Source organism: Serinus canaria, chromosome 8 (assembly GCF_022539315.1).
Source record: "Serinus canaria isolate serCan28SL12 chromosome 8, serCan2020, whole genome shotgun sequence".
In the NCBI taxonomy this organism is placed as follows: domain Eukaryota; kingdom Metazoa; phylum Chordata; class Aves; order Passeriformes; family Fringillidae; genus Serinus; species Serinus canaria.
This window is the reverse complement of record NC_066322.1, coordinates 1340385-1364031: the sequence shown is the minus strand read 5'-3', so window position 1 is coordinate 1364031 and position 23647 is coordinate 1340385. Positions and strand designations below refer to the sequence as shown.

At 52.9% G+C, this 23647-nt stretch overlaps 1 protein-coding gene across 2 annotated transcripts in view; it reads left to right on the top strand.

The window, feature by feature from the left end:
* Positions 1-23647, top strand: part of PDE4B (phosphodiesterase 4B) — a 170862-nt gene that overhangs the window by 144868 nt on the left and 2347 nt on the right. The window contains exons 1-9 of one of the 2 annotated variants that reach the window (XM_018912545.3): positions 1035-1242; positions 13599-13692; positions 17262-17440; positions 17818-17916; positions 18046-18210; positions 18453-18552; positions 19275-19429; positions 19523-19645; positions 20945-21127. In XM_018912545.3, coding sequence (XP_018768090.1) covers positions 1213-1242; positions 13599-13692; positions 17262-17440; positions 17818-17916; positions 18046-18210; positions 18453-18552; positions 19275-19429; positions 19523-19645; positions 20945-21127 — 1128 coding nt within the window. In that variant the 5' untranslated portion in view covers positions 1035-1212. Of the gene's footprint in view, positions 1-1034; positions 1243-13598; positions 13693-17261; positions 17441-17817; positions 17917-18045; positions 18211-18452; positions 18553-19274; positions 19430-19522; positions 19646-20944; positions 21128-23647 lie in introns of those variants that run through there. The other variant, XM_030226401.2, reaches the window with a different exon arrangement.

The window sequence follows — 23647 nt, the reverse complement described above, 5'->3', positions numbered from 1 at the left end:
AATCAGAAATGCTGAATCAGAAACTGAATTTATGGGAAAAAGTTGAGCAAAGAAATCCAGTGTTGTTTCAGCTTCCTCTTCTGGTAGTGATTACCACGATGTGCAGGGGCGAAGGAAACAGTAAAAGTTTTATAGTCCGAGCTTTCAAGAAAGAAATGTTATTTTATTCGTTTGAGTTTGTGTTGAGGGAACCCTGGATGAAAGTTGAGGAGGGTTCAGGCTGCACCTCCAGTGTGAACACGGCACCCTTCAATTTGAGGTTACTTTTTTTTTTTTTTTTTTGCTGACTGACAAATCTGGCCTCGTGAAGGTGGAACTAAATTGCTTTTGTAGCACTTTAAAGTTGCGATTACTCGGGGTGCAGATGGCTTGCAGCTGGCTCGAGAAAAACTTCCTGAAACTTTGTTCTTTCATAACCCGTTTCTGAAATGTCTGCACTTTTTTGGTCAACTTCCAGTTTCACAGTTTTCAGCTGTGAAAGAGAAACATAAAATGGCCTCACACCTCGCTTGCCTTTGCTGTGGAGCTGTAAATATTGTCACAAATCACGGCACGGTTGGGGTTGGAAAGTTTGGTTTCTATGCCTAACGATTCGGGGGATTTGTGGCTTTTTGGGGGTTTGGTGGCAGACAACGTGCGGAGTCTGGAGTGCCGGGTCCCTCCTGCATCTTTGGGAGGATGCTGCAGCCGCCCTTCCCCGCTCCGAGCATCCCGTCCCAGCGCCAGCTCCGCTCCGAGGCATCTCCATTTGTCACCGGTAAATAGCAAAGCCGGCAGATGTTTTGAAAACAGGATGCTTGGGCTGCGCATTATTAAAGAAAAAACGGAAAGAGAAACAGTCTAGATAGGAAGAAAGCAAATCGGCTCGGCATGCTCCCAAGCGCAGCAGCAGAATAAACACTGACCTATCTTCCTGACCTCCGCTCTCGCCAGTTCCTGGCCCCGCGCCACCCCAGCCAAACTACGTCATTTGAGCCTGATAGTAGGCATGGCACAGCTGTTGCAAGTGTGACTCGAATTTCCTGTCTCCTTCCTGACAGACGTAGTTTAGAAAATCCAGAGTTGCAACAACAGCGCCGAGAGAGGCAGAGAGGGAGGCTCTCGGCATCCGTGCGCGCAGCGCAGGGGGATTCTCAGGAGCGCTGCGGCAAAAAAAAAAGGAGGCAGCGGAGGGGAAAGAGCCATGCGGGACGGCAGCCGGGCTTTGAGCTGATGGGGTTCGGAAGGCAGCGCTCAAAACATGTGCGTATTCCTCGTTTAGCCGGGAGTTAACGCCAGGAGGAGCGAGGGAATGAGCGGCTGAGCTTGCGGGGCTGTGCTGGCGGCAGGGAGCCGGGGACCCTGCAGTGCCACCCGCAGGGATCCCGCGGAAAGCTGGCAAAGAGGGAACGCTGCTCCCTCTGATGCTGGCACCGATGCATTTCCAGAGCAGAGCAGCCCGGGCTCTCTGCAGAACTAACCGTGCACAGCGCTCTTTTCTTTCTAGTTTAGAGGAAAAAAAATAACCTGCAAAAATACCGGTTTGCAGCTGCCACGAAGGGAGTTTGTTTTCCTCACACTGAATTTCCTAACATCTTTTGCGAGGAGTTGATAGGGCCCCGCAGCTTTGCACTGACACAAAATAACCTGGAAGGAGCTCTGCAGGCACTCAGTGCTGCTTGAGAGACCCAACCACCCTTATTTACATTATTCCTACATATACACTCAATTTTTCCTGCATTTATCACCGTGTCCAGCTTCCAGCTCAGGCAGCTGCTGTGTCAGAAGGGTTTGTGAGTCAGTGATGATAAAAAAGGGGCTGTTTTCTGTCCTGGCATTAGGCAGCTGTCCTTAGCCTCACTTTGCTGCAGATGGGACCTGCTCTAGTCCCTAATTTGGGATCTGGGGCAGGATGTGCTCAGTGCATCCCCTGGATCATCAGAAGGAGCAGGTCTTTTTCCCAGCTGAAATGCTGGCCTTACCAGCTCCAGGTTTTTATGGGGCCATCGCCTCCTAAAAGGGAGGGATGGAGAGAGAGCATGGATTGTTCCTGCAGAGCTGCCTGTCCGTGCGGCCCAAACGGAGATACCTGCATGGACCTGAGCTGCACCTCTGCTTCTCCTTAATTAGACCAGGCTTGTTCAGAGCTTTCTGCAGTCCATGGAGTCCATGGAACAGAATTTCTGCTCTCTGGGGATATTCCAAGTTTAAATAGGCAGAGTGTGAGTGGTGTCCTCTCATGACTTTGCAAACTCTCTTGCCTCTACCCAAACTGTTATTTGGAGGACTCTTCCTTGCAAATCCCTAAACTCTCTTACTGCAGCTCCTAAAGATGTTTCTGTTATTCCCAAGTGCTGGATAACTCAAGCCTTGTCTAGCTAGCGGCCCGGGACAGCAGCACAACTGCTCCGTGTTCCTCTCTCGCTTGCGAGCCGCAAGATAAACACAACCGATCTCGTTTTGCTCGGATTTCAAAGGGCATTTGGGGCAGAAAAGCGGAGCAAGGCCGCACCTCGCTTTCGGGAGAGGGTGGCTGAATAAACATCTGGCCACGAATGTAAACTGCCGGGGCCGCGCTGGAGGTCGCGGCCGAGTGCCAGCGGTGGATGTGCCGGGCTGCACAGCGTCCCCTCCCTGCGGCCAGCCCGGCAGCCCCCAGCCCTGTCCCCTTCCTACGTGATGTTTCCCTTAAGTGGTGCCGAGCTGTTTAGTCTTCCCCTGGCTTTGCGCTGGAACTTCCTTTGTTTAATCGCCGCACAAAGAGAGGTTTGTTCGCTGCGGCAGCCGGCGGAACAAAGACACTTCCACGTCTCCTGTTTTTCCAAGGCGGGATGAATCACTGAGCCCCGCGCGGTGCCGGTATTCCCGGCGATCTGCGTCGGGGCAGCGGCGGTCGGAGCGCCCCGGCCGGGCTGGCGGGGCCGCGCTGGCCGCGCTCCCGCAGCGCCGCTCCCGCAGCGCCCCGCGCACCCCGCGCCGCTTTGACGTCGCTCTTTAACCCTTCCCTGGCCGGGCAGCCGCCGCTGCCGGGCAGGACCCCGCGCCGTCGGCATGCTGCAGGAGGTAGGAGCTGTTTCTGGCTGGGTTTGGGGTATTCCCCCCAGCCGGGGGTGATCTCACGGGTGTTGTCCGTGTTGGGATGTCCTTGCGCTAGAGGACAGGGCGCCGCGTTCCTCCGGCGCTGCGGGAGCGGGGTTTGCAATACAGGAGCTCGGAGGGGTGAGCAGGAGCTGCCAGGGAAAGCTGCTGGATCAGGAGGGAACAGCGCTGGGTGCTGGCCCTGACCCAGGCTGGAATCCCCTCGGGATTTGGGGAGCTGGGTCCCAGTCGGCTCCTGTGTGTCAGTCTCATCACCAGCATAGATGGACTTTAGGGTGGCTGTCTCTGCGTCCTCCTCCCGTGCTTATTGCCCTCTAAAGAAAATCATTCTGGGGGTGTCGAATATGCCCTAAAACAGGGTGGAATATTGGGGCCATGCATAATTAATAATGTGATATTTCGTCCTTGCCAGCCCTCTGGGCTCTCTGTCCAGAGATCTTGGTTAAACTGCTTCAGAGATTTAAAAATTGAAATATTGGAAAGCTGCAGCATTGGCTGTGGGATGTGTGGGGATTGGGAGACAGTGTCACCATCTGGGACACCCTCCTGGAGCAAAAGGATTTTGAGTGCTGGATGTTTTCCCATCTTTTGGGATGTTGTGGAAAATGTGTGGGGAAAGCCCATCCAAGGGGGATCCCTCGACCACTGCTGGTGCAGAGATCAAGGCGTTGGCAGTCAGATTTTGGTTCAAATCCTTCTCCCCAGGAGCCTTTTGGGGAGCTGTCACCCATCCTCCCAGCCACAAGGGTGCCCAGGACCTTCTGGCGTGTCCTTTCCCCAGTCCTGGTGTTCCTGGGAAGTGATGGGGTTTTATAAGTTCAGCATTCTCAGACTTTTACGTTATAACACGTCAGGGTGGGGCCTAAATAAATAATAGCTCAAAGGCAGGTTCAAAATGAATCACGAGCTGAGGGCAGCACTGCAGAGTGACTAAATGTGGGGAGCAGGGTCCCCTCTGGAGAGAAGGATGCTGGTGACATCCCAGAGGAGCAGCATCACTCGGGATGAAGGAGCTGGGAAGGATTTCAGGGCAGTGCTCATCCTCATCCTGGTTTGGAGAGGTTTTGTGGACAGCCTGACTCCAAACTCCTCATTTTCCCCCCAGCTGTGTTCCACGGGGCTGATCCAAATATTTGCATGGAGTGAAATGAATTGAAAGATGTCGAGTTATCAAAGGCAGAAGTTGTGGAGATGGTTTGGGATGGAGATTCACCCTCAGAGCCCGAGAGGGAGAGATTCCCCCGATTAAAGCCTGGCTTAAAGCAAACAAACCAGAAGTGCCTCACCTTGCTGCTGGTTTAGCACAGCTGGGCCAACAGCAGCAAAAGGATTCTGAGGAGCATTTGCCTATCTCTGCGTGAGAAGGAGTTTTCATTTAATTTTATCTCCATTAATTAGTGCCTTCTGTATGGGTCTGATGCTTGCATTAGGCTCATTTTCATTTTGGCAGGACCAGCTGCCATATTTTTGGGGGGATGCTGAGCTACACCAACTTCTTCCCTGGATTTTCAGTGCCCTCTTGCCAGGACTCCCTCTTTATCCCGTGTTTTCTGAAGAAAACAAACTTCTGTTGATTCAAAGTTGCCAGAATTTTTTTTTTTCCAACACAGGCATCTTGGAAAAGTCGTCTCAGGGCACAAAGTTATTTGAATTTTCCAAAGCCTGTTCTCCTACTCAGGTAAAACCCCAGCTGGATTTGCCTAAATGATGACTGCAGAGCTTGATTCAGATTTAAATTAAATTTAAATTGCTGCTTCATACGATTAGCAAAATCCCATGTTTAATTGCATTGCTCTCTTGTTCAATGACAAATGCTCTGTTAGTTGTTCTTTTGGGGGGCTTTTCTGTGATTGAGGATATGATCCAGGGTATCCCACCCCAGATTCCCGGGGTCTCCTGGCTCCCAGAGGAGCAGGGCTGGCTCTGGGAGCCAGGGGAGGCTCTTTGGTTTGTGGCTCTCCTGACGCAGTCGCTCGGCTTCCTCTGGCACCCAGGCCCTGCTGTGGTTTGCAAGGGTGTGACTGACACAAGATTTGGGGCTGAGATCTGCAGCTCCTGCAGCACTCTCTGCTCTCGGGGCCACAGATGTTGTCAGGGCTCTCTTTAATCACCTTGGTGTCAGCAAAGGAGCTGCTGGAGGTCTGTGCTGCTGCTTCTCAGCAGCTCCCCTTCCCCCTCAGTCTCCTTTTGCTCTCCACACATCCAACCTTGTTCCAGCTGGTAAAGGTCTAAAAATGACACTGCAGAGCCAGTGTTTGGGCCTGTTTCTGCTTTTGTTTACTCACCTCTCCCTAGAGGGAAGAATAAAAGCAGTGCTGGGATGAGAAATTGGTGTGGGCACTGATGGTGCAGCTCTGGGAAAGGTGGGACAGGTCTAGGGAATTATCCCTGCCTGGGATGTGCCTTCTGTGTGCTTCCTCCTCCCAGCAGAGCCATTTGTGTCATAAAATGCACCTTTCAGTGGGGGAGAGAGAGGAAATCCATACAAAACCCATCTAGATGAGCTGTACACTCCAGATGTAGCTGCCAAAAGAACTGGGGAGGAGAGATCTGTTCCGGATATTGGGAAAGCCTTTTGGATGGAGCAGAAACCCACCTGAGCTTACCCCAAAGGATCCCAGAGCTTCAGACTGGGCCAAACCTCCCTGCTGGGGTTTTTCCATCCAAGGAGGGCAACAATCTGTCCTTTGTGCCATCCCACAGAGGGAAATAACTGCCCAAGGCCAGGCTGGACAGGGCCTGGAGCTGCTGGGATGGTGGAAGGGGTGGAAGGAAACGGTTTTCCAGGTCTCTTCCACCCCAAACCGGTGTGGGCTTCTCTGGAATCTTAAACTCTGCCAGTCCTGCAATTGCACATCCATCCAGACAGAGGGAAACCCAGCCCGAGTATTTGGGCAGTGGTGCTGGAATATTGAGACTGGCATCCCTGGGAAGTCGTGTTAGATACTCCAGGACTGGGATTCATGGATTGGGATCCAGGGCAGTGGTGCTGGAATACTGAGACTGGGATGCAGGGCAGTGGTGTTGGAATACTGAGACTGGGATCCAGGGCAGTGGTGTTGGGCTCTCCAGGATTGGATCCAGTTCAGTGGTGTTGGACTCTCCAGGACTGGGATCCAGGGCAGTGGTGTTGGGCTCTCCAGGATTGGATCCAGGGCAGTGGTGTTGGATGTTCCAGGATTGGATCCAGGGCAGTGGTGTTGGATGTTCCAGGATTGGGATGCAGGGCAGTGGTGTTGGATGTTCCAGGACTGGGATGCAGGGCAGTGGTGTTGGGCTCTCCAGGACTGGGATCCAGTTCAGTGGTGTTGGGCTCTCCAGGACTGGGATGCAGGGCTGTGGTGTTGGATGTTCCAGGACTGGGATCCAGTTCAGTGGTGTTGGACTCTCCAGGACTGGGATCCAGGGTAGTGGTGTTGGATGTTCCAGGACTGGATGCAGGGCAGTGGTGTTGGGCTCTCCAGGACTGGGATCCAGGGGCTCCGGGAGCAGGCAGGAGCAGATCCGGCCCCGCGGGGCACTCGGGGATTTCTCCAGGGGCCAGCCCCATCCCACACCTTGCCCACACATGACACACGGATTTTCAGGGAAGCACGGCGCTGCTTTCTCCGTGACCTGAGCCCTTCCCCGCGGCGGCCGAGGGGGATTTTCCTGCCTCAGCGCTGAGTAACACCCGGAGTTCTCGGGAATGGAGCAATCCAGTCTGGCTGGGGAGCTGCACAAACCCCCGGCGCTTTCCTCGGGCAGGCTCCTGCAGGGAGTTTTTCCTTTCCGGCATTGGGAGCAATTTGCATATTTCGAGTCTCATTTGGCTGGAAACGAGCTGGAAATGCCCCAGTGCTGCAAGCGCTCAGCTCCAGCTCCCAATTCATCACTTTTTTAAAGCCCCGTGTTGCGTAAATCCCGTCCCACCCAAGGGAGGTTCTGCCGCTCTCAGAAATGCTAAACTTCACGGGGGGAAAATCTGAATATTGTTCTGTCTACATCAGATAGATGTTCTCGCTTTCATGAGCAGCCACATGCTGATTTATGGCAACCTGCTATTTATTTATCAACATTTACATTGTGGATTTCTAAATTATTCTAATAACATCAGGCCAACAAGTTGGTCATGATGTTGCTCCTTTAAAGTCTTCCTTTGAACATCTCTATAAATCAAGGCTGCTTTGATGTGAAATTGGAGATTTCATAAGCCTGTGTTTACTTTTGGGTTTCCAAAATCAGCTGAAGGGAAAACAAAAAAAACCCAAAAAACAAATAGTACTTTGTATCTCATTAAAAAGAGTTTCTAGCACATTAAACGCGATATTGTTTTAGGAAACAAGAACTAGAAAGAGCTGCAAAAGAAATTTGATTTTTTAAATGACTGATAGTTGACTGCAACCATTCCACTTTTCTCCAGGCACTGAAATATGGCTGAAAACTTTCTCCTTTTGTGCTGTTTAGTGTGAAACGGGCTCGTGTTTTTCGGTTTTGTTTTTTTTTTTTTCTTGTTTAAGCATTAAATGCATCTCCCATCATTCTCCACGGAGTACCTAGGAAGGAAAATCGATGGGAATTATGAAGTAACAAGGACAGCTGCAAATCTGTTTGCCACGGTCCTTTCTGTAAGTGATGTAAGAGCAGGAAAACACAGATAAGCGGGGTTGCTGCTGCTCCAAACCCAGGAACTTTAACTCTTGACTTCCAAACTTTTGAAGAAATGCTCCTCAATTCCAAAATCCAGCAGTTCGGTTTGGAGCAATGAGACGTCAGGAAGAAAGGGTTGAGTCAATAACAAATATTCCTTCGGCGGGGTGGCATTAATCCCATTTTTTTTTTAAACCTGGAGTGGAGTGTCGCGTCCCAGACAAAAGCATTCCACCCTCCCGGTCTGCCCCGCCGCCGATGCTCGGGTGAGTAATTTCCCTCCTGTGTGGAAATCATTTCCGACGGGGCTCGGGCAGGTGAGGGGCGGCTCTTCCCGGCTCCCAGAGCCGCGGATCCCGGGAATCCCCCGAAAAGAGCCGCTCCACGCAGTCCCACCGAGGTCTGATTGCGCCTCTGGAGCTGCACTAATTACCGCGGTAATTGGGCGGGGAGGATTCAGCCCGGCTGCCTCAGCGAAAGTAACCCCGGGCCCAGGAGCCCTTTTGTTCTGGGGATGTCTCGGGATGCAGCTCTGCGTCACCAGGGTGGGTCGGGAACAGAGTTTGTAAACACTGGAGATCTGCTGCGAGATTCCTCCATCAAAGTGTGGGGCAGGATCCCTCTCTGCAGAGCCTCCCCTGCACCCCAGCCGCTCTCTTATCTCCACATCGCCCTCAGCTCCTGCCCATGGCTCCGGCTTTGCATAAGGGCTCCTGGCCTCGGGGAACCCCAGCTGGGCTAGATCGACTTCAAAGGATTTCCATCAGCAGCACATCCCTGCTCCTGTCTTTATTCTTCTCCCTGGCTGCACCAGGAGCTCCTCTCCAAACTCCAGAGGAACGGAGCAGGAATTGCAACAGGATCCATCCCTGGAGTCGCTGAGGGACTGGGAGGGCTCTGGGTGCTTCTTCAGGGCCCTCCCCACCAGAGGAACAGAGTTGTTCTTTCCATAAAGAGCCAGAAAAGTGGGAATTTCCACATTAAATCATCAGGGGGGTTTCCCCAATCCCCATCGGGGTCATATCATGGAATCCCAGACTGGTTTGGGCTGGGAGGGATCTCAAAGCCCATCTCATCCCACCATCCCAGGTTGCTCCAAAGCCCAGTGTCCAGCCTGGCCCTGGGCACTGCCAGGGATCCAGGGGCAGCCACAGCTCCTCTGGGAATTCCATCCCAGGGCCTGCCCACCCTCCCAGCCAGGAATTCCCTCCCAATTTCTCAATCTACCCACTTTCAGTTTCCAGGCATTCCCTGTGTCCTGTCCCTCCAGACCTTGTTCCCAGTCCCTCTCCAGCTCTCCTGGAGCCCCTTCAGGCCCTGCAAGGTCATGGTAGGGTCACCCTGAACCCCCCAATATGGTTGGGCCCTTAAGTCTGTCAAATTCAGTCATAAATTAGGCCAAATCTTCTTCTTCCTGTACATAAAAATGGAGCACACCTGGTTAGGAAGGGGTGACAGGGCAGCTGCCAGGTGGCTCCATGCCCTTGGTGCCAACATCACCACCCTGCCAGGACCCCTCTCCCAGGATTTCTGTGTCTGCAACCAGAGCTCAGCAAAGGAATCAAGGTGGGGAGAAGCCCTGAGCAGGGAGGGTTTGCTGTGGGCAGCAGGAGGGAGCTGGGAGTGAACTTTGCCACTGGAAATCTGGGAAATTCCCACCTGCACGCAGGGCTGGGAGGGAGCTGGGGAGGAGCTGTGGTTCCCTGGAGCAGAGGATGCATGGAATAGGGTCACTGCTGGTAATCCAAGAATGATTCGATTCTGGGAGACTTAATTTGGTGCAGAGGAGTTCTGCAGTTGCTTCAGAGCAGGCAAAACAGGAAAGCTCCACGCAATGCCAGGGCTCTGGATGCTTCCAGACCAGCTGGGAATGTTGGCTGTGCCTTTGGATATGGAAAATGACACCTGGGCTTCATCTTATTGGTGTTATCTGCACTCCTCCCATCAGTTAAAGGCGTTAATTGCATGGTCCTGTGGCCAGAGTTTGGGGTGGAGGGAAGGGAGCAACTGAGCATTTCCTGATTTTCTCTTCTTTAAGGGAAATCCCCCGGATTTGGGGTGAGCATCCCCTCCTCATCCCTACACACCTAATTCCCATCTCTTGGTGAGTTCATCAGTGCTAACTTCCTTTGGAAAAGGCGCAGGGATGATTATTAATTAGGAAAATTAATGAAAACAGCAGCGCGGGCCCCAGGCCGCAATGGGCATTACCGTAATTGCCGCGTGCTGCCGCTGTACCGTAATTACGGGCGGCGCTCTCCAAGGCCCCGATCCCTGGGTTTGCTCCAGTTGGAATTTTCTCCTCGCTCCCTGCAATCTGTTTGTTTTCCCGGTGGCTGTCGCACGGATTTAAGGTCGGGATTGCTCCGGGGGGGTTGCACATGCCGTAAGGCATTGATCCCTGCAGAGGCAGCCGCCTGCCTGCTCCCTGCAGAGCCATTCCCGGGAGGCAGCGCCGCTCCTGGCATCCAGGAAAAATCCCCAAAACCCCCCACGAGCAGCAGAACACCCGGGGTGCCTCGGCCGTTTTGGAAGGGAGGGGTGTGATAAAGTCAATCCTGCTAGGTGCCAGCATCGTTGGGGTGATAAATCCCACTAAAGTTTGCAAATCCTGTGGGAATTCCCAGAGCTCCGGGAAGCTCAGCTGGGTTTGACCCTCACAGTCCTTCCAGCAGCGCTGGGGTTCTGCTGCCCGTGTTTGTAAAAGTGAGGGAGGTTGAGGCTGTTGGGGGGCAAATTCCTGCTTCCAGATGGGATACCAGAATCCCGAGGAGTTTTTCCCTGCCGCAGATGCCTCGGGTGACCTTGTGGCCGCCACTGAATTGCTCGGTGCCTCTGTGGGAAGGCGGTGGCCGCCCTTTGTGCTTTGTGAGGCCGCTTGCGAGGTGAAGGCGTTTTTATCAGCTGTTTGTCCAGCCCTGAAAGGGGCCATTGTGAGGAAACCCCCGAGATGAGAAGTGGTTGGTGTGGTGATCATCATCTGGATTTCCTGGTGCCGATGGAGAGGCCTGGCTGCAGGGAAATGCTGCAGCACATGCGGGGCTGGCAGGCTGTGGGAGGGAGGGAGGGAGGGCTCACGTGTCCCTGCTGCTGCCGCTGCTGCTGCTGCCGCCGCTGCCCTGCATCGGCGTCACCGGGAGGAGAGATGGGGTCAGGGCTCCCTCCCCGCTGCCCCTCCTGCTCCTTCCCCGAGCCTTTTCGGGGCAGCTTCAAAAGGGTTTTGTCCCTCGTGCTTGGCACGAGGTGGAGTGGGGACTCTGTAGGACTAAATCCACGGCCCAGTGCTGTGGGATGTGTTCCTGGGCAGCCAGAACCCTTCACATCCCAGTCCTTCCGTGGGATGCCACCCTTCACATCCCATTTCTGTCCACATCCCATGGGATGCCAACCTCCACATCCCATGGGATGCCAGCCTTCTCATCCCTCTCCTTCCTCTATCCCATGGGACAAGATTTAAGCTGCTTGGCTTACCTGGAATGTGAGGTCTCACTCTATGATGGTGAGAGTGGGATCGAATGGGATATTGGGAAGGAATTGTTCCCTGGCAGGGTGGGCAGGCCTGGTGCCCAGGGTGCCCAGAGCAGCAGTGGCAGTGCCCAAGGCCAGGCTGGAGCAGGCTGGGACAGTGGGAGGTGTCCCTGCCATGGTAGGGGTGGCACTGGGTGGGATTTAAGGCTCTTTCCAACCCAAACCATTCCAGATTCCCTGTTTCTGTGGCACTGGCAGGTTGCTGTGGGAGGGGACAGCAGGGACAGAGGTGGCATTGTCCCAGCAGGTCACACCCCACCTTTGGGCTGCACAGGTGAAAGGAAGGTGCCATCAGCTTCCCACCTCTGCCAATCGAATTTCAGGAGAGGAGCAGATGGGTCACAACTCCCTCTGCTCCACATGGCCAAAGGTTGAGCTGGAATCCCATCTGGACGTTCTGGAGCTGTGCCTTGCCCAGCCTGGGCTGTCAGAGGGAGCAGGACCAGGAATTTGGGCTGTGCCCACGCCTCACGTGTCCCTTAGCACGCGGGGCAGCCTCGTGCCACCAGCCCAGGAGGGGCTGGGAAGGCAGCTGGAGACAGGAGAGGCTTTCACAGCAAAGATGGCACTTTTATTTTGGGAATCCTGGCCTCTGGCATGTGCTGCATTCCCAGCACAATCACCAAGGACGTCCTGAGCAGCGGGAGAGCTGCACATCCCACTGATCCCGTGCTGGGAGCACGGCACAAGGGGATTTTCTTTGGGTTCCGTGTCAAGGACAGCTCCAGCTTCCTCCTGAAGGGATTGCTTGTGTGCTTGAAACAAAAACTGCAGAACTGATTAAATATTGAAATCTGGATTGTGAATCACAGAATGCCTGGGCTTGGGAAGGACCTTAAAGCTCATCTCGTTCCACCCCCTGCCTGGGGCAGGGACATGACAGATGCTTTCTTTTAAGAATGAATGTATGAATTTATGAATTGCAGTTACAGATTTAAGGTGGTTATTTTTTATACCTCATATCTGAAGGGTATTTTGGTTTGTAAGGGGACATTTTGCTGCGTTGCTGCATTCTGCCCTTTACCACAGAGGAGGAAAAACCCCATCACACTGAAAATGTCAAAAACGCTTTTAAAAATCCAGCTGGGAATGTTTTGAAAGTCTCCGTAGGGAACAGGATTAAAGCAAAGCAGGAATGAAGAGGAGACTGCTGCTTGCTTTTTCCTTTATTTCAACATTCCCGGAGCTTCCTCCATTTTAATTTTCCCATGAAACATGGCTGTGGTAGCGGGGCTGGCTAAAGCAGCATCACCTCCCGGGCGCGGCTCAGCTGAGCCGGGCTGCTGCGGAGCGGGGACCCCCTCCCGGAGCTGAGCCAGCAGCCCCATCCCGAAGTGCCCAGCGCTTCCCGGCACGCGGCTGGCTCCGTGCGGATCCATCCCGCTCCTTGGTGCATTCCCGGATCCCAGCCCTCGCTGCCGGGCGGGCTCATCCACCCCCGGGCAGCCCGCAGGATGCGCCGCCAGGCTCGGCTTAGGCTGGGATTAGCGGCTGCCGCTTCCTGCGGGATCTCTGCCTCGGATGAACGCTGAATTTTTGGCTTTGGGAAAGGCTCCTCTGCCGTCGGAACGGCGATTTCTCCGGGAGGATTTGTGCTGGCTTGCCAAGAGCTTTCCAAAATGCCTGAAGCCAATTATTTGTTATCTGTGTCTTGGGGTTACATTAAGGTGGGTTTAATTCCTGAAGGATTATTCATTACCGAATTATTAATTGCTTTTCTTTTTGTGCTGTATTGCTCGGAGAAAGCCTTCGTGAGGAAAATATGCTTTAAAAATGCTGATTTCTGTGTGTTTTGGCTAATCATGTGTGTAGGTGCATGCAGAGTCCATGGATGTTATTTTTGGGGGGAATTCGGTGTTGCAGGTTAAAATGATGCAGCAGTGAAAATGCTGGATTATAAAATCAGCAGGATCACAGCAAGAATATCTGAGGGAATCATGCCTGAATCCCACATTTTGCTGTATGATCTTCACATTTAGGGCATACTTCTCCTTTGGATATGTAGCCTTTAAATACAAGATGGAGCAATTTTAGAAAATCCAGAACAAAGGAAGGTTAAGGGAAGGGATGGGGAATCTCAGCCTGAGATAAAAATCTGAGCTTTCAGAGAGGTTTATCTGAAACGTTCTCTCCTCGTTTGTGACAGTAGCAACTAATGAGCATCTTTAGAGGAAAATTAATTCCGTGGGCTGAAAAGAAATACCCAGTCACGGTGCTGCCGAGCAGGGTGGAAATGAAACCATCTGTCGCGGACTCCATCCCAAATATCCCCGGAATTCTGCGTGTTGGGGGAGTCTCCCGCGGTGTGGATTCGGGAGAGGATTCCATAAAAATGCCATTTTCCTGTGCTCTCCCCCTCGCAGTTCAAGAGGATGCTGAACCGGGAGCTCACCCACCTGTCCGAGATGAGCCGCTCCGGCAACCAAGTGTCCGAGTACATTTCCAACACCTTCCTGGGTAAGGAACGCGTTCCCAGCTGGTTTTGGGGGCTGGGGGAGGGTTAAGGGCAGCCCGATTGCCCCCATTCACAGCTTCCCCCTTTGGGTTTTCACTTGCAAAGGGCTGGGGAGGGGGAGAACGGTGTTTGGGTAGGAGGAATTCCTCCCCGAGCCTCGGGGTGTTTCTGGGAGGCTGCTGGTGGTGGCTGCCTTATGCAACGCCGGGTTTTTGTGGTGACCTTATGGAAAGGACAAAGTCACCCAGGGCCAGCTGCAGGCACTGCCTCGTTCAGCTGCACCTTCCCCTCGGAGATGGGGTTCAGATCAAATCAGCCCCGAAATTTTATCCATTGCCTTGTGTAAGTCTGCTCATTTTGCACCAGAAGTCAGGAAAAAGAGGGAGTGTTTTACATTTCATTCATTCTGTAGGAGCTCACAGCTCCACGGACATGAATGACTCCTCTGTGTCAACGTTTGTTAGCACAAATGGGATTTTCTCAGGAAGCAGCTTCAGGATTTGTGACCATTTGCTTCTGAAATGAGGAGCCTCATATTTATGGACATCCCTGAATCCAGCAGCTCCAAAGGCTGAGTGCTGTGGCTGCTGGGGACTCTTGCCCCGAGGCTGGAACGGCCAGAATGCCTTCCCTGTGTGGCACACAATTATTCCCATTAAGGGTTTTAAAGTGATTCCAATATCCAGCTGCAGCTGCAACTGCTGCCTGCATTTAGGACACTCGACAGCATTAATAATCCATGGAAGTTTGGAGCTGCTTTGTGGGGATGCATTGATTTTTTTGCTCAGCTGAACCCAGAGCATGAATTCCAGCAGGGAATAGGGCTGGACTGGGATGCACTAAGGGGCCAGTCCAGGGATTTGGCTGGTGGTCAGCTCTGCCCAGCAGCCACGTCAGTGTGGAGCAGGAATTGCCAATGTGGCAACCAAAACTAAACCCCACAAACGCTGAGGTGAATGGAGCCTGGATCCCAGCAGGGGCTGAGGAGCCAGAGCTGCTGCTGGGATCGTTTTGTTCACGGAATTCCAGACTGGTTTGGGTTGGAAGGGACCATAAGGATCATCCAGTGCCACCCCTGCCATGGCAGGGACACCTCCCACTGTCCTTGCTCCAAGCCCCATCCAGCCTGGCCTTGGGCACTGCAGGGATCCAGGGGCAAATTCTGCTCCAGGGCCTGCCCGCCCTCCCAGCCAGGAATTCCCAATTCCCAATCTCCCATCCATCCCTGCCCTCTGGCAGTGGGAGCCATTCCCTGGGTCCTGTCCCTCCATGACTTGTCCCCAGTCCCTCTCCAGCTCTCCTGGAGCCCCTTCAGGCCCTGCCAGGGGCTCTGAGCTCTCCCTGGATCCTTCTCCTCTCCAGGTGAGCAACCCCAGGTGTCCCAGAGGGGCTCCAGCCCTGCAGCAGCTCCTGGGCTCTCTCCAGCAGCTCCAGGTGTGAATTCCTGCTATTCCCATGCTCAGGCAGCTGCATGTCCCCTGGCAGGGCTGGACAAGGCTCTGTCCATTCCCATGCCTGGTGACAGTGACATCGCTGTGTGAGGCCACTCAGGGCCTGGCACTGCTGAGGGGGGGCAGGCTCTCCAGATTGGGCCAGATTGCAGCCTGATTGCTCATCCTCAAAAAAAAAAAAAAAGAGAAGCTTTTACCAGGATCATCAGTTGTTTCAGGAAGTCGTGCTAGCATGGGTTTTATGAATTCGTTTTTTCCTTCCTGAAATTTAATTAAATTAAATGAATGCCCAGAATAACAGGAGTCTGCAAGTGAGGAGGTTGAACAAACAAACAAGAAGAAATGTGTGGGTAGGACACTCACTTGTCTCCAGAGGTGGGGATAATTCAGAGATATTAAACCCAGACCATGTGACTTCATTCAGCCTTTTGATTTTATCAGGGCAAGGAGGGACAGGACACAGGGAAGGGCTTCCCACTGCCAGAGGGCAGGGATGGATGGGAGACTGGGCAGGAATTCCTCCCTGTGAAGGGGATGAGACCCTGGCAGTGCCCAAGGCCAGGCTGGAGCACCCTGGGACAGTGGAGCTGTCCCTGCCCTGGCAGGGGTGGAATCAGATGATCCTTAAACTCCCTCCCATTCCAACTCCTTCTGTAATTCCATGATGAAATGGGCTGGGAAGGCTCCCAGAAGGAACAGAGGGTCCAGCCCTGCATTCCCAGCAAAGACAGGGCTGGGGAGGTCAGAGAGGAGCAGCAGAGGTTCCACACCTGGGGAGGTCAGAGAGGAGCAGCAGAGGTTCCACACCTGGGGAGGACAGAGAGGAGCAGCAGAGGTTCCACATCTGGGGAGGACAGAGAGGAGCAGCAGAGGTTCCACATCTGGGGAGGTCAGAGAGGAGCAGCAGAGGTTCCACATCTGGGGAGGACAGAGAGGAGCAGCAGAGGTTCCACACCTGGGGAGGACAGAGAGGAGCAGCAGAGGTTCCACATCTGGGGAGGTCAGAGAGGAGCAGCAGAGGTTCCACACCACGTCAGAGGGACCATCCCACTGCCCGTGGGTCACAGCTCCTCCCGAGGGCCCAGTGGTGGCACTGATGTCACAAATCAGGGATTTCTGTTCCAGAATGGCCATTTGACGCTGCCTTAGTCACTGCTAAGGAGATTATGGGGAGGAAAGTCCTTCAGTGGTTCAGCAAAATCCAGGGAACACCCTGTGATGTCAGCCCGACTGTGCTGTGAATAATGACTCCTTTCCTAATTGCTGCTGCTGCTCGGGGTTTCACAGGAGTTTAATTAAGCCCAGGCAAAAGTAACTCCTGTCTGGAAGCCTTGTCCCTCTGGAGGTCCTCAGGGTGCTCAGAGGTTGGGGTAAAATCCATGAGAAATGGTTTGGATGGAAGTCATGAGCCACTGGATCTGATCAGCTGCAAGGCAGTGAATGCCACGTGGTTTTAAGATTTATTTATTTGCTAAACATGTCCCTACAGCCAGGTTTGGGCCCTCTTCATGTGCACCAAAACTGTGGCTATGCCTGAGAATGGCAATGGGAATTTAGCCTGTGCTTTGGATGTTATTCCATACATATTTGTAAGGGGAAAATCTCTAATAAATCAGTGACACCCATGTGTTACTGGTTTTAAGAGCAGGGGGTATTGATCCTAAAAAGTGAAAAGAGGGAAAATAGATATGGTTTTACCTTATTTAGGAAAGAAATGTGTTGTTTGAACATATCTTTTATTCTCCTGAAAATAGGGAATAAAATTAATTGGGATTTATCCCCGAGGAGAACCAGGTGCCTTTCAGGCATGGAAAATCACAGAATGATTTATGCTGGAGATCATGGAGTCCAACCATTCCCAGCATTAATCCATGTCCCAGGTGCCACATCCATGCACAGAGACACATTCCTGGACATGTCCAGTGTCCCCAGACCACACAGGCTGCAAAAGAGCAACCAGAGCTTTTGTAACTGGGTTATTTTTTTGAGTTTTGTATCCCAAAATGAGAAAACCCCCTGGGTCTGAAGTGGGGAGCAGAGGCAGCAGCTCGAGGGCTGATTCCGGGGGATGTGCTGGGAGCTCACGTTGTGCTGACTCATTTCCCCCTGCTCTGTTCCAGACAAGCAGAACGATGTGGAGATTCCTTCTCCCACCCAGAAGGACAGGGAGAAGAAGAAAAAACAGCAGCTCATGACACAGATCAGTGGGGTGAAGAAACTAATGCACAGCTCCAGCTTGAACAACACCAGCATCTCACGGTTTGGGGTGAAGACAGAGAAGGAAGATCACCTGGCCAAGGTAGGGGAGATTCCTGCTCCTCTGGGAGAATCTGGAAGCTGGCAATGGATTGTTCCTTTCCTTGGAATTGGTATCCCTGAAGTGATGGGGCCATTAGAAATGCTGTAATTAATGGTAGCCTCAAGAGCATATTTTATATTTAAAAATACATGGAGATAGCCCTAAAATAAAAAGGAGAAAAGGTGATGGAGGCTGAGGAGAGCAATTATGGAACACAAAACCAGCCCTTCACAGTTACTCCGTGTTCATTAAGCTCACACCTTCAGCACTTGCATAATTACAATAACCATTACATTTGCATGTTTGTGAACTTTTTGGGGAATGCAGAATTGCCTGGGAAACCATTCAAACCATTATTTTTTTGGTGCTCTCCAAAGGAACTGGAAGACCTGAATAAGTGGGGCCTCAACATCTTCAACGTGGCCAGGTATTCCCACAACCGGCCGCTGACCTGCATCATGTACGCCATATTCCAGGTGGGTGCTCCTGCAGGGCAGCCTCCCCTGCTGCCCCAGCCCTTTCCTCACATCTCATTCCCCTCTGCTTCCCTGCCTGCTCCAGCCTGAGCTGGCACTCAGCTGGGTGTTTGTGCTCTGCTCCCTCAGGAGCGGGACCTGCTGAAAACCTTCAAGATCTCGTCGGACACGTTCGTGACGTACATGATGACCCTGGAGGACCACTACCACTCAGATGTGGCCTACCACAACAGCCTGCACGCTGCTGACGTGGCCCAGTCCACCCATGTGCTGCTCTCCACCCCTGCCCTGGATGTGAGTGCCCTGCTTGCCTTGGCTTTCAGCGTGGGGTGGGCTCTGGTGGCTCCTCTGGGCGCTCCCTTCACCTCCATCCTTAGGAAATCTCAGCACGTGGGGACCTCTCTGTCACCTTCACCTTTCTGCAGGGCCTTGTCCCAGAGAGCCAGTTGAAAGGGCACAATTTGTTCCCCTCAGTTGGCTTCCCCAGCTGCTGAGAGGGAAAGCCCCTCTGACAGGCTCCTGTTGCTCCATCCTAGGCTGTCTTCACGGACCTGGAGATCCTCGCTGCCATTTTTGCAGCTGCAATCCATGATGTGGATCACCCCGGGGTCTCCAATCAATTCCTGATTAACACAAGTGAGTTTTGTTCTGAATCTCTCAGAATTCCACCCCGAAAGCAATGGGAATGCTTTTTGCATGCCACAAATGACAACTTGGAGGCTGCCCTCTCATGCAGAAGGAGGACTGAGACATTTTGGAATCAAGCAGGAATTAAAATGCAATCCCTGACAAAGGGAGCCGTTGTAGCACAATTTGTAAAGTCAATATTTACTACTTGCTAGCACATAATAATCCTGCCAGCCCTGAGTGCAAACTTTACCATTAAGATAAGAGAAATAATCCTATTGCTATTGACAACCAGAAAGCCAAATAAATATTGGCCTTTGTGTTGTGTTCTGCCACAGGCTGAGCACGGATCTGGAGTCCAGAATATGGGAATTGTTGTGGTTTGGGAAGGGGTTTTGCAGGATTCTGTTGCCAGTGACTTGTAACTGAGTCAACTGAGCATTATTTTGTCACTGGGACTGAGCAAAGGCTGTGGAGTGCTGGGGCTGGCACTCGTGGAGCTAAGAAGAATCCCAGAATCCTAAAATCATCCAGTATCCCATGGGCAGGGACACCTTCCCCCAAAGCAGCTGCTCCAAACCCCATCCAGCCTGGCCCTGAACCCTTCCAGCCATGACAAAAGAAAACTTGCCCCCACTAAAACCTCTCAGTGCCCAGAACAAGCTCCTGCTGGCTGTTGGAAACCCCACACTGCCCAGCCTGGAGTCCCACCCGTGGCATTCCTTCCCCAGATTCCGAGCTGGCCCTGATGTACAACGACGAATCCGTGCTGGAGAACCATCACCTGGCCGTGGGCTTCAAACTGCTCCAGGAGGAGCACTGTGACATCTTCCAGAACCTGACCAAGAAGCAGCGCCAGACCCTCAGGAAGATGGTGATTGACATGGTATGGCCACTCCCTCCTCCTCTTCTGAACCAAAAATGGTTGTTTTTTATGGCTTCCCCTCCTGAAATCCCATTTTTCCCCCATTCTGGAAAGGTGTTGGCCACGGATATGTCCAAGCACATGAGTCTGTTGGCTGATCTGAAGACTATGGTGGAAACAAAGAAGGTGACCAGTTCAGGAGTTCTCCTTCTGGACAACTACACGGACAGAATACAGGTGAGGCAGCCAAATTCCCTGGATTTGGGGTGTTTGGGCCAGCAGGAAGAGCCCACACTCCTGGATTTGCTGTGGCTTTGTGATCAGTCATATAGAGAAGATGAATTCTCAGCAGTCATTTCCTTCTAAGAAGAAGCACGAGGTGGTCCCATATTTTTTAGGTGTTAGTTTTTAGGTGTTAACCCAGAATTAGGGGTATTTTAACTCTTAGAACTGCAAGCGTGGCACATTCTGAGGTCAATTTTTGAGGGCTCCTAAATTTCCTTGCTGCTTTCTCTCATTTGCTTCTCCTGTTACAACACTGCAGGAATTTCATTCAAAACTTCACAGCTGAAGCACCTCAGAGTGGGCTGGAATCACTGCTGAACAGTCTGTTCCCTCAATAATTTAATCCTTGGTTTGCAGAGGTGACCAGGCAGTGCTGGAACAGGGCTGTGCAGTGGGCAGGACAAGATACATCCTGCTCTGCTCTCCACTTTGATGACCAACTCCTTAAGAGCAGGCTCCTGGGAAAACTCTGTAAATTTTTTATTGCAAGCACTCTGGTGCTGCCTGAGTCCTTGTGGCCACTTAGTCAGGCCCGTTCTGTGCGTGTGTGGAAGGGATATTACTCATTCCACGAAGTGGGAGCGTTTCACCTCTTTGCCTCAGAGCATGGAAGTGGAGTTTGAATGGTGGGAAGCAGCTGGATCCCCAAACAAACCTGTGTGATGTCACTGACACTTCCACAGCTGCTCCAGGTGTGAGGCTGGGGCTGTGTGAGCACCAGAGAGCACGTCTGGCTTTGGGGCTGGGGCAGCTCAGCTCATCCATGGAGATGGAATCACGGAATTCCAGAAGGGTTTAGGTTGGGAGTGACTTTAGATTCATTCCACCCCACCCAACACCTCCCACTGTCCCAGGTGCTCCCAGCCCCAGTGTCCAGCCTGGCTTTGGACATTCCAGGGGCAGCCCCAGCTGCTCTGGGCACCCTGTGCGAGGTCCTGTCCCTCCATCCTTGTCCCCAGTCCCTCTCCAGCTCTCCTGGAGCCCCTTCAGGCCCTGCCAGGGGCTCTGAGCTCTCCCTGGATCCTTCTCCTCTCCAGGTGAGCCCCCCCAGGTGTCCCAGCCTGGCTCCAGAGGGGCTCCAGCCCTGCAGCAGCTCCAGGTCTTTAACGTGCTGCCATGCCATGTTTCTGATATTTTTATGGTCTGTTTCATAATCAGAGAATCTTCTGGTGCAATGTTCTGCAGAGCCAGCCCGAAACCCTCCAGTTTTTGCAGCTGATTTGATGAGTTTCCTGGTGGCTGTAATTGCAGGTGCTGAGGAACATGGTGCATTGTGCAGACCTGAGTAATCCCACCAAGTCTCTGGAGCTCTACCGGCAGTGGACGGACAGGATCATGGAGGAGTTCTTCCAGCAGGGGGACAAGGAGAGGGAGAGAGGCATGGAAATCAGCCCCATGTGTGACAAACACACGGCCTCCGTGGAGAAATCCCAGGTGAGTGGCCCTGAGCTGCAGCTTTCCCTGCCTGAGCCTGGCATTCCAGAGCAGAGACAGAGCTCAGCTGCTTCTGCAGCACAATTAGGAGAGGAGCCAGCGGCTCAGAGCGTGGCTTCTGATCCACCCTGACATCCAGCTGGACCTGGGGCTCTCACAGGCTGGGGAGGCTCTTCCAGCTCCTCTCCATCCCCCTGGGCATCTCCTCATCCCCTGCTCGTGTCCCAGTTTCCAGAGGGAGCTGGGTCCTTTCGTTCCCCGGGCTGGAGAGGGCAGGTCTGCTCTGCCCTCCCTCACCAGCCTGCCCTGCCCTCACACCCTCCTCACCCCACTGATCTGCAGGATGGGAGCTTCTCCCAGCTGAGATCCCCCTCAGCACCCTGCAAAACTCTGGCTGTCACTCTGACAATCCTGCACTGCACCTGTCCAGTTGAGTTAGAGGCTTCTGGAGCTGCCCCGTGCAGGGTGAATCCCAGAAATATTCATTTATGTCCCTGCAGAACTTAAAAGGAGCTGGATTTGCCTCTTTTTTTTTTGTGGGGAGGATGAACTGGCTCATCCCTAGTTCTGATTCATAAAGTGGTTTCAAGGTCAGATTTTGTTCTGACCTGTGTAGCACAGGCCATAAAATTTCACCCGGATAACCTGGAATGAAACCAGGAATTTATGTTTGTCCAAACAGATTCCAGCCTTTATATAATGCTGTCTTGGTTGTTGTTTTTGAATGACTCCAGCAAGTCATCACTGAGGTTTTTCAGCTTGAATAAGTAACAAAATTGATGATAATTATTTCCAAATGTCCTCTTGGGCTCGGCCAAGTGCTTTCAAAATTATTCACTCAACCGCGTGGTGATTTTGTTGGAAAAATCTGTCGGGTTTCTTAACCTAACAAGAAATGAATCCTTCAGCCAGGCTTGCCCATGTGCTCCACATGTGAGCTCCAGTTCATTCCTTGCTTCACATCTGCACTTCCCAGAGGCCTCAAAATGCCATTTTTGCCCTGCAAAAAAAGACAGGAATTGCACAAAGTGTCCATCATGAAATGGCAGAGGAGAAAGGGAGGTGGCGTGTCCCTGCTGGAGGTTTCCAAATGACATTTTTGCTGTGCAGAAAAGACAGGAATTGTACAAAATGGCCATCGTGGAATGGCAGAGGAGAAAGGGAAGCAGTGTGTCCGTGCTGGAGGGGAACAAGGAGTGGATTAGAAAATAATACGCAAATATTTCAAAGCTTGAGATGCCCTCTCAATATTTTAGGATCAGTGCTGAGCTACATGGCCAATTATTCCATGATTTGGGATGTTTTTAAAGGAGCAGTGGCCTGAAACAACGATTTTAAAGAAACAACGATTTTAAAGAAACAATGATTAACGAGTGCTGATTTTTAGCCATCGGCGCCCTGGAGCCCTGGGACATTTTGGGTTCCAACCATCCCAAACCCTTTTTTTCCCAGTGCAGCAGGAACTTTTCATCACCTTTCTGCTGGAGCTGCCTGCCCAGCCCGTTCCAATTGGATGCTCACGGTGCTGTTGACATCCTGTTGTGTCTGAGGGAGCCGGGAGCCATTTCCAAAGCAAACATCTGCTCCTTGAGCCCGGCTCCTGGGAGAGCCTTTTCCCCGCTCCACACAAAGCCGTGGGGCGGGACAGGCTCTGCCAAGACGGAAGAATTCCAATCCCCTTTATGGCCGTTCCGCCGGCTCCATCCTGGACGCGGTTCCTCCCTGAGTCAGAGGAGCGCGGCCGGGCTGAGCTCAGCGGAAGGGCTCAGCATCCCTCACTCTTTCCAGCCCTGGAACGTCACCCCACGGGGACCAGGCAGCATTCCCAGGATGAGCAGCCCCACTGGCTGCTTAAGTAGGAAAATGGGAATGTTGGAAGTGCGGGGTCGTGGAACGGTGTGGGATAGGCACGAACAGGAAAATGCACCCAAAGTTGGAACTTCAGCCCATAAAGGCTGCTCCCCTTGGGAGCACTGGGGTATTCCCAGCTGTCAGTCGTGTGGGAATCCTGGGATAAGGCCATGAATGCACCAGCCTTGTCCCCAGTCAGCTGGGAATTCTGTCTGAGAGGAGCAGACTCAGTGCTGAGAGCCCCATCCAGTTCCAGCTCCATGGCAGGGACACCTTCCTCTGCTCCAGGCTGCTCCAAACCCATCCAACCTGGCCTGGGACACTGCCAGGGATCCAGGGGCAGCCACAGCTGCTCTGGGAATTCTATTCCAGGGCTTCCACATCCTCACAGGGAGCAATTCCTTCCCAGTATCCATCTAGCCATTCCTCCATGCCTTGTCCCCAGTCCCTCTCCAGCTCTCCTGGAGCCCCTTCAGGCCCTGCCAGGGGCTCTGAGCTCTCCCTGGATCCTTCTCCTCTCCAGGTGAGCCCCCCCAGGTGTCCCAGCCTGGCTCCAGAGGGGCTACAGCCCTGCAGCAGCTCCGGGGCCTCCTCTGGGCTCCAGCACCTCCTGATGTTGGCCCAGGGCTGGGGCAGCTCTGCAGGTGGGGCCTCACCTGAGCAGGGCAG